This window comes from Eubalaena glacialis, chromosome 4 (genome assembly GCF_028564815.1).
Source record: "Eubalaena glacialis isolate mEubGla1 chromosome 4, mEubGla1.1.hap2.+ XY, whole genome shotgun sequence".
Lineage (NCBI taxonomy): Eukaryota > Metazoa > Chordata > Mammalia > Artiodactyla > Balaenidae > Eubalaena > Eubalaena glacialis.
This window is the reverse complement of record NC_083719.1, coordinates 107,558,712-107,573,700: the sequence shown is the minus strand read 5'-3', so window position 1 is coordinate 107,573,700 and position 14,989 is coordinate 107,558,712. Positions and strand designations below refer to the sequence as shown.

Below are 14,989 nucleotides of genomic sequence, written 5' to 3'. Positions count from 1 at the left end.
ACTGTTGCATTGTCTTTATCCTTACATCTTATCTAAATATAACAAGGAAACCTCTTAAAGCTTGAAAGAAATGATAGACTTTCTTTGGAGAAAATAAAGTAGGTGTCCTTTCATGTTGAAGTCTTAAAAAATCTTACGTCATCAATTTCAACATTTTCATTTTTTTACCCTCAAAAAACACTTAGGGGTTCACTGCAGGACTGTCTGAACATTACTAGTGACAAATTTAGTACAATCCATATGGAATTTAATGAACAATATTTAATATTTAATGAAAAATATTTAAGAGATATTTATCAAATATTCAGGTGTTTAAAAATGTCTCTCTTTTCATGATGGGAGTTGAGCATAATCCATTTTGTTGAAGTTTTAATATACTTTCACTACAGTATCCAGAATCATAAGTGTACTTTCTGGCTCCCAATAAATATCTTAGATTTTAAGAAAATAGAATAAAGAAACAGGATATAATTAATAGAAAACATATATACAAATATATACTAAAGAATATAAGCTATGCCTTGAGACTGTCAAAACGTGGGTGTTCCACATTGAGAGCTATAGACAAACTATATAGTGTAAGTGATTAAACTATAATGTTAACTTGAAAAATAGGCATCATACTTATGCATTATAACATAGGTCTTTGCTAACTAGGTCCCATCCCCTGCACTCTTTGGGCTCCAGATTCTTGCATCCAACTGCCTATTTTACTTCTTACCCTGGATGTCTAATTAACACACCAAACTTAACAGGTCCAAAAGAAATTTAATTTTCATTCTCCAAATCTCAGTTTTTCTTAACTCAGCAAATGGTTTGCAATTTGCCTAGACATTTGAACCAGAAACCTGGGACTCATCCTTGATTCTATCCATTTCTTCACTCTTCACTCCCTATTCTTGAACTAACAAGTCTTGTTATCTTTCCTTCAACATAGATCCCAAATTGGTATAGTATTTTCCAGTTTGCCTTCATCTTTTTCCAAATACTCTGATGGGAACAAAATCAAATTTCTCCTCCAGGGTCTACTGAGCCCCATAAGATCTGGGCTATGGATGACCCAGCTCCTTTTCTTTAAACACTCAGGCTATGTCCTCTGTGGGCTGCTTCGTTTTCAGTTTATTCCATCCAGACTGCAGTCCCCCAGCTTTTCCATGGCTGGATCCCACCTGCCATAACAATTCCTCAGCTCACAGGTCACCATGTCAATGAAGTCCTCCCTGACCATTCAATCTATTATAATTAGCAATGCCCCACTCTCACCACTCATTGGTCTCCATCACCTCAACCGGTTTTGTTTCTTCATAATATTTATCATTATCTGTAATCACTTTTCTTCATGTGTTTGCTGGCTTATTTTCTCTCTCCTCAAACCAGACTGTAAGTTACGTGAGAAAAGGGGTCTTGTTTGTCTTCTGTGCCCCTGTCGACTCAAACCTACAACATTACTTGCATGAATGAGTGAGTGACATGATCCTATTCCTAGGTAAATCCCTAGGTATGGCAGAGTTATTTCAATAAGATAAACTGTGCAGCAAGAGTCCCCCAGAGGATCACTGATGTCTAGAGGTCCACCGCATTCCTCACCTCTCAATATTAAATGCAGCATTAATATTAAGAAAATATAGAGCTAGACCCAGTCATAAAATGTATGATGGTCTTCAGTAATGCAGAAAATATAGAAGATTGGAAAGTGGGGAAAGAGCTGCCTTCCTAGTCTCAGGGGAAGAGGATAATTACCCCAACACTCCACGACTAAGAGGAGCCAGTACCTCAGCTTTTTTTTTTAAGGACAGTGCTGCTGCCAGCAGTTTGAGGCACATCCAGTGTTTATGTGGAAGGAAATTTTGTAACTGGAGTTTTTAAAAAGAGAAAAAAGATGGGGTTGGGTGGGGGGTGGTAAGTGCTTCCAGCCAGGGAAAACCCACCCTAGGATGTTTTTATACAACTATATACAAACACTCAAGTCAGACTGTGGCTTCTGCCTGCAGGTAAATGTCCTTTGGAATATATTACTTACCTGAGATTGACAACAACTCTGGATATACTTAGGGAATATGTGGTTTTGCTTTCTTTTAAAGATTTATATTAAATATCTATGGGGCTTCAAACCACGACTCATGAGACATGCAATTTAATTTCTTTGAGGGTGTTGACCATGTCACTGGTTCACTCTGTGGCCCTACTTGAACCCACTGCTATGTTGGCTGCATAGCAGACACTGCCACTTCCTTTCAGGGGAAGTTCACTGAAAGGAATGAACGCTGCACAGCAAGAGAGCAAGATCTCCTTGAAGGGATAAGATGTCATAACAAAATGACTTTCTCCTTTTCCCAATCTTTAATGCCAAGAACTGTTTGTACTCTTTCTGTGAGAAATCAACAAAGAGGATTAGGTAATACAATGCATCTCTGCTCAAAAAAATCATTCAGTTTTCCTTTGGCAAATCTATATTTATTTCCCTCTCTCCTCCTCAACTTGTCTTCAGGTAAGTGGTTAGAGATTATTGCACAAACACTAGTCTTTCCTCAAAGAACTTTAATTCAGAATTAGAATACTTAATAACTAAAAGCAACCAGGAGTTCTGCTTTCAGTTCTCAGTTCTCTCAAATTCTCTGCAGCTACAGTACTTCCCCCAAATCACTGCATTACAAATTCAGAGAGGTGAAAAGACTATTTCATTTCATTTAAAAAAGTCAAAGGAAAACACCTTGAAAAAAGACTTGTAGCAAATATGACAAACGGTTAATTCCTTTATTATATGAAACGAGAGCTCAAATGAATAAGATAAAACATTATGTGCCAAAGAGATAAATGAGTAAAAGACTTAGAAGAGGTATTTTAAAAGGGAAATACAGCTAGAAAAGTATCCCACCTTGACAGTAATCTTAACAAAGAAATTAAAAATATGTTTGTTTCTAGTCTATAAAATTATAAATAAAATTAGATATCTTTTCCTCATTTTTTAAAAAAAACAGGACGCTCTTTGTTCAAACAGAATATCACTACGAAGCCCAAGCAAGTTGGGTTTCATCTACCATATTTGACAGGGTGGGCCATGGAAACTGGCCTATTCTCCCTGTTCTCCATCCTACAGGGACTTTTGAGGAAGCTTAAAAAGCATAACGTGTTTTAGGTGTTACCCACGTAAGTAAAATGTAAGTGTTATTGACTGACAACAACAACAACAAAAACAACTAGTGTCTAGTTTTCCATGAAGGACACTGGAAGACCACTATTTTTAATACCACTCAGTATCGATAAGAGACTGTGCAGTGGGCATACTCCCACGTTGTCGATGAGATTCTAAATCACATCCACCACTCTGAACAGCAGTCTGGAAATATGCCATAAAAAAATCACCAAAATACTCATGCCCTTTGACTACCTTCACTTCTGAGGCCCTACACTGACTATATTCCATGAAGATACGAAGTACAGCATCATTTAAGGTGGTAAAACTTTAGAAAAAAATTAATGCATGAATCCAACTATTCAATAAATACTTACAGAGCAAATGATCTTGCAAAAGTTAATGTTGCTAATAAAGGATGAGAGGAAATAAGAATGGCTGGGGGCACGGTCTAGAAAAGCCATGAAGAAGTTCATTAGGTAGTGCTTACTATGTCCTATACTGAAGGAGGCTTTCATTTTACTGGAGGGCATTAATTCCTTAAATTACATAGTCCAGATATCATATCATCAAAGAATACAATGAAAACTATAAGAGAAAATTTGTAGCTTGTGGCATTATAATTATTCTACTGGGAATCCTCAGGTAAGACCACAACTCTGATATTGGCAAAATCTCCTGGAGGAAAATAAAGGTCAAAAAGCTAAAACACTTTTCTGGGACTCCTTGTCTTAGCTATGGATGTGGGGAATCTTTAGCTATTTGAAGTACTCCTGACCAAAAAAAGAGGAAGGATGGCTTCTGCCACAAGGAGGCAGGTCAGGAGTTAGATGGAAGGTCTCTCCATGGCAAACTCCAAGCTTAAATTTACAGGCATTTTGTAAATAAGATTATCCAGCTTCAGATTCTTCTCTGTGTTATCTCTCCTGTGTAATTCCATATCTTTAATAAAGTCTTATTTAAATGCCTCCAGCCTCGTCTCAGTTGTGCTGTGGGTAAAGGAAGGCAACCTCTGTCACCATCCTTCAAGGGGGCTGGTTTTGATTTGATTACAGGCAGAGTCCCTTCCTTGTAGCCTCAAGAATGCTTAGACAATCAGACAGTGAAAAAATAAGCATCTCAAAATACAAATGAGACCAGGAAAAGGACAACAACTTCTGAGGGCAAAAAAGCAAACGAACTAATAAAGACAAGCTTTAGGCTAATGCGACTGTCTCTGCCGGTCTATTTTCAGAAGGGGGCAATTTATCAAAAGTTCATGGAAATGATTGCTTGAGGTGGTGGGGAGACAAGTGCAAATCAAAGCAAAGTTTCTTTTTAAGTTTACAGCAAAACCAAACAAAAAGATATTCTAATGTCATCACTTATTCAAAAGAAAACAAATAGAAAAACAAGTATAATCACTTTTATTAGTTTTTGTGTGTTATTTAAAGACCAGCATTTTAAAAGATGATCTAATTCAACCCTTGGAATAACTGCTTTCTGTAAACAGAAAATAATTTCATAATCAGATGCATGTTATGTTTACAGAAATTTTAATCCGTCTAAACATGAAGTGGACTGGATTGTGAGTCTGTCTTCTCCTGCCTCAATATAAAACACATTAGTACATTCCTGATATCCTCCTTTTATTTTCTCTGACTTGTTTTATACTCATTTTATCTTGGGGTTTTGCATACATCTTTGTAAGTCTGTTAAACTATGTTCTGTAAGAAAATGGAGTATAAGCAAACAAAAATTATTTTCTCTCAATTATTTTCTTTTTCTTTCTGAAATTACTTTTTCTCTCTGACAATGATTACTCTTACCTTAGGTTGTTTGCAAAGGTAGCGACAAAGTTCTCCAATGTACTGAAAAACAGTCACATTATACTTTTTGCAGTCATTCCAAAATTGGCTTGCTGAAAATTTCTTCTTTAACACACAAGTAGCACCTACAAGAAAAGGTATAAAAAGGCAAAAGGGAAAAAAAATTCAAGGGCAGAATTAACATAAAACACAAATGATGTTGCTCTGTCTAGAACACTTTTGCTCACTTTCAAGGTTTTATAATCCATCAGTGGCCATTTATATCAAGCTCATTTGAAAACATTAATCTTACAGTCCAATAAGTCTTTTAAAAATATTCATGTTGTAATTCTATGTTTTGACTGTAGATATACTTTTTGCAATACATGGGATGAAAGAAGCAGCCAAAATAAGTAGGAGAATTACAAGTATTAGAGCATGAATATAGATAAGGTCATCCTTCTTCACAGAAACCAAGAATATTCACTTACTCTCGACATTGAATATATACATAGTATTCATTTTTAAAAACTTTTAAGCAGTCTCAATATAGTTTGAGATTGAGAATTAGTAAGGTAGAGTCAGTATGAAAGCACCAACAAAAAGGTTCATTGATGACTGCTAATTTTAACAACCTAATTTCAATAACAATGTAAGTCATATGAATATGTTCCAAGGAAAATGCTAATGTCTTGACCCTCATCTTTATTTATTGTGGACATTGATCATATTTTAAATATACTATTCTATAAGATTACTTTATAGTATTTTAGACATACATAAATAATGGTGAATTATCTCTGTATATTATTTCTGGGCTAACTAGTAACAGACACATAATCTCAGCATGGTTATGAATGGAATCTACTGAGTCACCAGCTCTACCAACTGACTTCTTGCGTATCTGGGATACACTGTTTGCAAAGATAGCCTCAACAATTTCTCCTACGCCCTTACCTTTGCAATGTGAATTTGCCACCCTTCCCTTCAAGAAGTGGGGTCTCTTTCCCCACTCCTCAAATCTTGAATTTAAACTGGCTTGTGACTTACTTTGATCAACAAAATGCAGGTGAAATGATCCATGTTACTTCCGAGGAGGCTAAGACTTAAGAGCTACACAGCTTCTGAGTTCACCCTCTGGGAAGGCTCCTACCACCATTTAAGGACAGGGGCAGCAACCACTCAAGGGTGAGCAACCACATGGAGAGGGAAGCCCTGTCAACAGCCAGATCCAACCACAAGGCCAAATTACTGCTCTTTCCACTTCAGGCATACACTTAAGTATGTGATGAAATTGTGTCCTTTTAATAAATATTTTTTTATAATTGTATAACATGCACACGATCACTCTGAGTTCTACTGATAGAGTTTTGAACTTTAATGAAGGCAAGTTCCAATTATTAGGCATTCTGAGAACTTATGAAACAGAAAATAAAAGCTTACCTAACTCAATACATCCACCAATTCCCAGGAGAGATCCTGCACTATGATACAGAGGAAGGGTTATATAAATGATGTCATCGGAAGTACAACCAAAAGCCCATAATCCAGCAGAACCCTTCATAGCCTGCAGCTGACAAATCACAGCTGCTTTTGGGAGACCTAGAAGAAAAGAAAAAAATAAATAAATAATAGAATAGATACTATGCTGGTATCAACTACAACAGCAGTTGAGACAAAAATACATCAAAATAGTCTATATCCTTGGTAAAAGGGGCCATGCAAATGTCAGCTACAACTGTAATTAATCTCTAGAATCTTAGATCTACCCAGAAGGATTAAAACTATAAAATTAAATAGAGTTTGAGATCTTGTACGGTTCAAAGAGCCGTATCTGCTATAAAGATGCCAAAAATCTATCATTCTTTCTCTGGTTCAACATATTTACCAAATAAAGCCCAAGTTGTCATGGGTTTTTGGTGACAGCAGCACATGTAGCTATGAACCCCAGTTTACAGTGACTTCCAGACACTCACCAGGGTTAGCCTCAAGTCCGCCTTACTGCTGCACCTGCTTTAACATTTTCTGACAGGCTTTGTGCTCCATTTCCATTAACTGGAAGATCTCATACACAAAATTGGCATGATCTTGCTTACCATCCTAACCAAAATTCATTTATTATTCAAAATAATTCATTTTTTCAAAAGAAGTTTCTGTGGCTTTTCCTGATAGGTTGGCATCTCATACCCTAAAAGAGTTTATTGTCATCCACATGCACAGGGAATCCCTCCAAAATTTCTTGTCAAAGCCATGTATAAAGATTTTGAGTGAGACTAGCATCCTTGATTCTTGATAATGCAATGCCTTTCTTTTCTTCATTGAGAGAATCAAATATTTATGCATTTTCTGCTGCCGAGAAGTTCCCACCTACTGTTCTTTAGTCACCATATTCCCTACTTTCCATATTGTTCCTGATCTCCTGGCAACCCAGCCTTAAAAATAACTTTTCAGTTGGAGGTATGTCGAAAAAAGAAGGATGCTTTATCTAGTTATTTTCCACCTGTGTGCTTATGTCACTCCTGTTAAGCACTTTAGTGAGCGAATCAGTCATGTTTTCGTTCCTAATTTGGTTAGCTTTAAGTGAATAATGACCTCATTAATTTATTATTAAACCATTCAAGGTACTCAGACTTTTTGATAAAGGAGACAACAGATAGGAGCTTATCCAACAAATGAAAGTGATCAAAGGTTCATGGAGTTTAAAGTTTTAAAGAAGGAAAGAAGAACCAACAGAATAAATGAAGCTTGTTAAAACTGCAATTTAGAGTCCCTTCTTGGAAGAGTTAGAAAGCACATTAACATATTAAAGCTTTCGACAAGCCCAACAGTACAGAAATGTTACTATTTTTTCAATGATGTTTCTCAAGCTCATGTGGTCATAAAGCCCCTTTTCAACTTTTATTTCCCTTCTTTGTAGGCATGAAGGGACATGCTGTGCCACATGCTTGGAGAAATGCTACCTTAGATGGTCTCTGGAGTCCTTTGTTCTTCTAACCTTCTATGAATCCCTAGCATTGAAACTCTCCACATGTCCGCAGATGTGAGGAGACCACTGGGATAAGGTCCAGGCATAAAGGTGGAAGTGAGGCTGTGTCCAGTGAATTGGGGATTAGCAGGAAGAAGGAGGAACAGATGATATCAAGAGAAAACCAATTTAGGGGCAGGCATGAAAAAATCTGGGGAATTCAGGGGTAATTTTGGAAAAAGGAAAGAATCCATAAGATTAACGAGAGGAAGAGACAAAAGTAAATAGAGACTTAGATGGTGATAGCAACTGGCCCCAGGCGCAGCGCGGAAGGCAGTTCTGTCTTCTTCCTCCTCCCACTACTTACCGGAGTGGCTGAAGGCAAGTCTGCTCTGTCCAGGCTTAAATAGCCTTTCCTAGAGATCTTCAGGCACCTAACCAATTTCAGTGAGCGACAACAGAACTAGAAGTTGGCAGACTGAACACATACATAGGCCGAAAGAATGGAATTGGAGATGACAGCAACACAATTTTAGAAAGGCAGATGGGGACTTCCCTGGTGGTCCAGTGGGTAGGACTCTGCACTCCCAACGCAGAGGGCCCAGGTTCGTCGGGGAACTAGATCCCATATGCGTACCGCAACTAAGAATTCACATGCCACAACTAAGACCCGGTCCAGGGAGGGAGGGAGGGAGGGAAGGAAGGAAGGAAGGAAGGAAGGAAGGAAGGAAGGAAGGAAGGAAGGAAGGAAGGAAGAAAAAAATAGAAAGGCAGATGGACAACTGGTGACTGACACAGCAGACCCAAGAAGATGAAACCTAAGCTGAAGCCTTGAAGAAAGTTGGTTTGCTCCCACAGAACCCCAGCGAGGGTCAGAAACTTGATGACCAGGTACCCCTCCCCCCCGAGTGGAATATCAATATGGAACTATAAAGAGGGAGCTAAATGGGAGTTCTGTTTAAGAAGCAATTCCATCAGAGTCATAGATAAGGGAATCACCCTTTGTTCAACAAGATCTCACAGAATCTCCCAGGTCAAAGACACGTGAATGGTATAAAAACTGACCTCAATCCTTTCCTCACTCAGAGACATTCTAAGTCTGTTCCTGGGTCCATGGATATAATATTTTGGTGAGCTTGGGCAAACAGGACTTCATAGTAGTAAAATGATTAGGAAAGACTCAATATAATCCAAAATGCTCCCTTATAACCTGCCTGAAAGGGCCTATGAGCAAACTCTACTGCCATCATTTAACTTTTCCAAGTCTCATTTCTTTACATCACTTCGTAACTTGCACCAACACCTTCATCGTTATCAACATTATAAGATTTTTATGTGAGAATCAAGTGATTTTTATGATAATAGGTGACATACTAATATAAATTCTCATGTTCATTACAATTATCATCATTTAATTCAGCTCTGGGTTTTGAGTTGCAAAACATCAGCTTATATTAGAAAGAGAGAACAAGAGAAATGCTTTTAATAAAAAATGTCAATTAAGTCTCTAACAAGGCTCAACGTGAGACAGGCTGGGAGCTGGTGCCTGGGATCCTTTATTGGAGTTGCTTCACCTTGAGCAACAGACTACAAAGAAAGTATAAGGGACTAAAAATAACTGCATGCATGCACAGTTGAAGCAATTATGAACAATAAAATACAAAAAGGCCACAAATCAACTGCCATTTCTGAGGTGCCCGGAGCAAAAGCAGGGTCCTGCACATGATCCCTGCACACAGTACCACCAAGGGGGGTGGGCAGACCACCTAGCCACCCTCCAGCCCAACCCACCAATCCATCCCTACCCTCACCCTATTTAAGGAACCAGTCCCTCCTCAGGGAGTGAGTAAGGGCACCTGTTACTTGTTTTCACTTCCTCATGCTGCAGCATGAGTCCCTATAAAGCCTAGCATGAATTCCTCATCTGACCTCTTATCAATTTCTATTGAGTAGAACTTAATCAATTTCTATTGATTAAAGAGTCCAAGGGCCCTAGTCAGTAAAAAATGTGATTTTGTTACATTCTTTGATAGCTTTGTATTTATAAAGCATGACATCTACTATATGCCTAATTCTGTATGTTGCTCTGCTCTGATCTCTACAAGACCCCATGTTGCTCAGAACTTTAAGCTAACAGGAGATGATATTTGTATAACTCTCCCTGTATAAGATCATTCACAATCCAAATTTGGAAGAATGTCAGTAAATGCTTTTGATATTTTAAAATGCAAAAAATAAAATAAAATTACAGCCCCAGATTGCTTCCTCCACGCTGGTATAAGATCTGATATGTATTCTCTGGAAAAAGATGAGCCTCTGGAAACACCAGGAAGAAGAGAGGTTGAACAAGTAGGGAGAATAAGAGAAGTCTGCATCCTTCTCCAGCTCCCTTTTTACATTTGACTAGTTTTCCCTTCAAGATTCTTATCTGAGGAATCTAAAGCGCCCAGAAGTAAAAACTGACAGTCACGAATCTCCCAACAAAATGTCGTGAACAATGAAACTAACCAGTCCACAATCCCACTCAATCACACAGACCTTCTAGTTAGGATTTGGTTTGTTTTTGTGTGTGTGTGTTTTGGTGGCTGCATTTTAAATATGCACAGCCAAAGGTTACCAGATATTTGAGGAAATCCTCTAGGGTAAAGAACAGAGACCAACATAAAACAAAAGATAAAAGGATGTCAGAGAAAATAGAGACAAGGTAGAGAGGAGAAATTTTCAAAAAATATTAATATTCTGAGAGGTATGAGACAATGAAGTATCAATAATACAGAAACAACATGCTACAAAATGAGAAATATTAGGAGAACACAAGGGCTAAAAGATAAATCTCTCAAAAAGTAAATCAAGGGGTCCCATCAGTGAAAAACAGATTTTTTTTTTGGCTGACTGCTAAAAGCTAAATTTTAGAAAGTCATCTCTTGTCAAAAGGTTTACACCTTCCCATCTTGATTTTAAAAGCATGTCAAACAATCCACATCAGATGCCATAAACGTGAACTGCAAGAGGAAATGGTACAATCTTAGTGAATGGGAATTGGAATCAAAAGGGTTTGCTGTCTTTCCTAGAATGCTCTAAAATGTCAAGGCAGTTGCTTGTGTTTAACTGTGAACAAATAAAAAAAGTAAATCAAAAGGTAAGAGAAGGAAAATAGGATATAAAAGATTAGAAAATTAATAACTCAGTGCAAGGAGGCCAATCTTTAAAAGTTAGAGTTCCAAAGATAAAACAACGAACAAGCAAACAAATATAGGAGGGAATGGGCAGAAAGAATAGAAATAAAGGAAAAAGAAGAATATGTAGACACCTTTAAAAAAAAATTTTCAAGTACCTAGACTTGCAAGACATGAGTTTCTAGATTTAAAAGGCTTACAAATTTACCAGCAAAATGGATAAGACTGGTTCCAGTACAAATAATAATATCATAGACTACTGAAGGCTAATAAAAGATTCTAAAAATCCCAAAAAAGAAAGAAAGAAAAACAATACCAGGTTGCAAGTAAAGGATTAGAATCAGAAAGAAAAAGACTTCTCAATATGTGTACTGGAAGACAGAAGATAAAAAAAGCAATGCCTTCAAACCCCTGCATCAATATCATTTCTAATCTAGAATTCTATACAAACAAGTGTAAGGGTAGAAAAAGACACTTTCAGGCATATAAGGACTTAAATACTCTTTATCAAGCAGCTAATGAAAGCAGTGCAGTGATAAAATGAAAAGCAAACTAAGGAAATGAATTTAGAATCTAAGAATCAGGGGATCAGAAAAAAAGAAGAGTTGAAGGGAATTCTCAGGGTGATGGTGAGGAATGAACCCAGGACAGTAAGAGAGCAACATGTCAAGACTGGAATCGTAGGGAGGAAAGCTCTGGGAAAGATGCAGCCAAGAACATGGGCTTGACAAAATGCAGACTAGCTTTTCAATATCTAAAGGTGAGTTACTTTTTGATAAAGGGATGGGTACGAACCATTTATAGGTGTATAGAAAACTAAGCAAGCAAACAAACAAAAACAAATGATTAATTCAAGGTTGGGGAGAGTTTTACATGAAAGGAAATAAATATAATTTTGTTATACTATAGAGCTCAGCAAGAAATAGTATTTACTAAGTTAATTGATACTGATACCAATCAAACAAAAATTTATGATGAAACAATATTAGGGTGATGTTGGGGAGAGAAAGTATCTGCACCAGAGAGAAAGAAATGAGTGGAGGGAGAGAGTGGTAAAGAAAGAAGATAAAATCCTCATCTTCCATTGTGGAAAAGCAGTACTTACTTTTTAGTAGGTACCTATTAAGTATCCAGTAAAATACTATTAATAAATCTATTTAGATAAATGGAGGTGATTACAGAAAGAAAGATCTAAAAATACTGAATGTAATTGGTTTCAGGATGGAGAAATAGAGGGGTAAGCAGGGTACTTTTCTCTAAAATTTTTAAAACTATTAGAATTTTTCATCTCTGTGCTGTATAACTTTAATACAAATAAATATCAAACAGAAAAAACTAATAGCACTTTTGCTTTCAGCCTGTTGTGCAAATGTACCAAACACTCTGGTTTTAAGAGATCTTCAAGAAAAAAAGATGTTAATAGTCTGCTCCACACTATTCTCTTTTGGGGTGGGGAGGGGGGTTGGAGGGAGGGGGGGAGTGGTAAAGATTGTTTTGAAGACCAGAGTCACTTTCTATTTTTACAAGAAAACACCATAAAGACAAATTGGTCAAGTACCTTCCGTTGGAAGTTTTCAAAGCATATAATTTCCAAAATGTTATTGTCTCTTTCAAAGTCCAAAGTCAGTCTGAATTTATGCTGGTGACTTGATACATATTAGCATTTCCTAGTTCATTTATCAAAGCTGTTGCAAACCAAGTCAAAAAGAAAACCATAGTCTACTCTCCAGTATAGAGGAGATCATTGTTAGCCTCCAAATAGGAAAAAGAAAAAGAAAAAAGTAAGAAAACTTTACCAATGCAATAGTAGTTTTACTTACAATACTACCTGTGCAAGAGAAATTAGTACCAATATTTTTAATATGCCTCTAATTCAAACTCCCAGTCATCTTCAAATTAATTACAAAAGCTTACTTAGACTACCAAAAACATCATTCAATTTTTCTTAAGAATCAATTAAGTTTAACATTTCTTTTGAATTCTCAAGTAGTTTCATATTCTTTGTTTTGTGTGTGTTGTTGTTTACCTAAAAAAAGGAAAAGTTTAGTTACTTGATTCTATTTTGTATCCTTCCTCAAACCTGCAATGCCTTCAAGATTCCCTGTTTCTCACATGTTCCAATCAACTTACGGAAAACGAGGAGAGCCAGCTACAGGTGCTTAAATTGCAGCCATACTTGGATTGTGCTTAGGATTTAACATTTTATACAAGAATATAGAAAATTGTTTTAAAGTAGACTAATGGAATTTTTAATCCAGCAGGATAATTACAAACTATTTAAACTAATCTTTTCATTTTATACATTAGGCATCTAAGGGAAGCTAGCAAAGATCCTGCCAAAGAAGCTGGCCAAATTCCACACTCTGAGCAACTGGGTTGGCTCAAGTCTTCACACATTCCTGTGCCATTTGTACTACCAAACTTGAAGAAAATCTTTCCACACGAGACAATGGCCAAGTGAACATGGTGACTTGTCCAGTTAAAGTTAAAGCAATTACCTTTTTCATCCAAGTTTGGGAGTTCAAAGATGTAAGAACCCCAGGCCTTCTCGGATGCATGCTTTCTGAGATGTCTGGTGACTATGAAACCGAGCCCCCCTAAAACCAAGTTCTCTTACCAAGTTTATGATTAATCTCTCTATATCCAAAGCTTTGTTCCCTTTCTTGTCCCCTCTGACCTCAATTCTGGGCTAACTGAACAATAATCAACTAGAGTCAGATGACTAAAATTGCTCTTGCGGATAACATAGTTAATGTACTCAAGTAGCTATTATAGATATCATTAACGTGTAAACTCAGGTTGTTTCTCCAGGGCGAGATGAGCTCACAGACCTCAAGCCATGGACCACCTGGTCAGAGAGTTGTAAACCAGAGACAGCCTGACTCCCCGAAACTGTCACAGAAATGTCACAAGCTGATGATTAACCCTAGCTTCTTTGTTCTTCCCCTTTAAGAAACTCCTAACTCAAAGATCAAGTTGGAGTGGATCTGAGGCTGGGCGCCCTGCAATAAATCCTTACTGGGCTGCAGACTCCCACTGTCAGAGTGTGGCTTTCTGTGTCAAGGGCACATGAGTTCTTTGCTCAGTTACAACTACACAAGGCAGAGATTTGCCTGAAACTGCTGCTTTGCAAATATGCTGCATTCTTCTTAAGTTTCAAGAACAAATGGATCTTACCTGTTGTTCCAGAAGTGAAAATATAAAGATAAGGAGCCTTGAGGTTTGAGGCAACATGGTGGCTGTGTGGCACCTGACTGTCAGATGCTGTGCTCAGTTTTTCTTTGAGTGAAATTATGCCTTCTGGAACAGACTCTTTCATTGCCCAAACACTGATATCTCCTGGGAGGCTCGGAAGGATCTCTTCTATAGTTCCAAGCAAATCTGAAAGCCAAAGGATTAGGAATAAGTAAATAAGACATAAATCTCAAAGCACTCACCTTGTGTGTTCTTTTGCATGTTGGAACAGGGATGATATGTAAATACAACGCTTACTTCCTTTTCACGTTGGATAAGTAACATCCCAGCCATTTTATGAGTATGTTTCAACATGACCAACGGAAAGGAAAATCTAGTTATTACCTGATGTAATCAATGCAAATAGCCCAATTCAAATTGAACTTTGGAGATTCCATTATCCAGATTGTGTTTTTTCCCCCAATTTTTAAATAAAACTCTATTTTCGTACTTTGCTTTAAATCTAAATTCAGGACACTGGACTAAACATTCTCCTTGAAATACAACTCAGTAGCTCATTATTCCAAAAAGCCATCTGTCTGTCACTGTTTAGTTCTACTGTAATGTAATGATCCAGGAGAAACACCTGACTGGATTCACAAGATTCACAAGATTATGGCTTACAGACCATTTCAGAGTGAAAAGTTAAATGAGGAGATTCAGAGATGCTCTTTCCTCTGGATTAGAATAATTA

At 37.2% G+C, this 14,989-nt stretch overlaps 1 protein-coding gene across 2 annotated transcripts in view; it reads right to left on the bottom strand.

Moving 5' to 3' along the window:
* SLC27A6 (solute carrier family 27 member 6) overlaps positions 1 to 14,989 on the bottom strand; it is a 57,102-nt gene that overhangs the window by 31,335 nt on the left and 10,778 nt on the right. For both annotated transcript variants that reach the window (XM_061188124.1, XM_061188125.1), the window contains exons 2-4: positions 14,239 to 14,442; positions 6,364 to 6,522; positions 4,942 to 5,066 (exon numbers count right to left, since the gene is read on the bottom strand). In XM_061188124.1, coding sequence (XP_061044107.1) covers positions 4,942 to 5,066; positions 6,364 to 6,522; positions 14,239 to 14,442 — 488 coding nt within the window. The remainder of the gene's footprint in view (positions 1 to 4,941; positions 5,067 to 6,363; positions 6,523 to 14,238; positions 14,443 to 14,989) is intronic.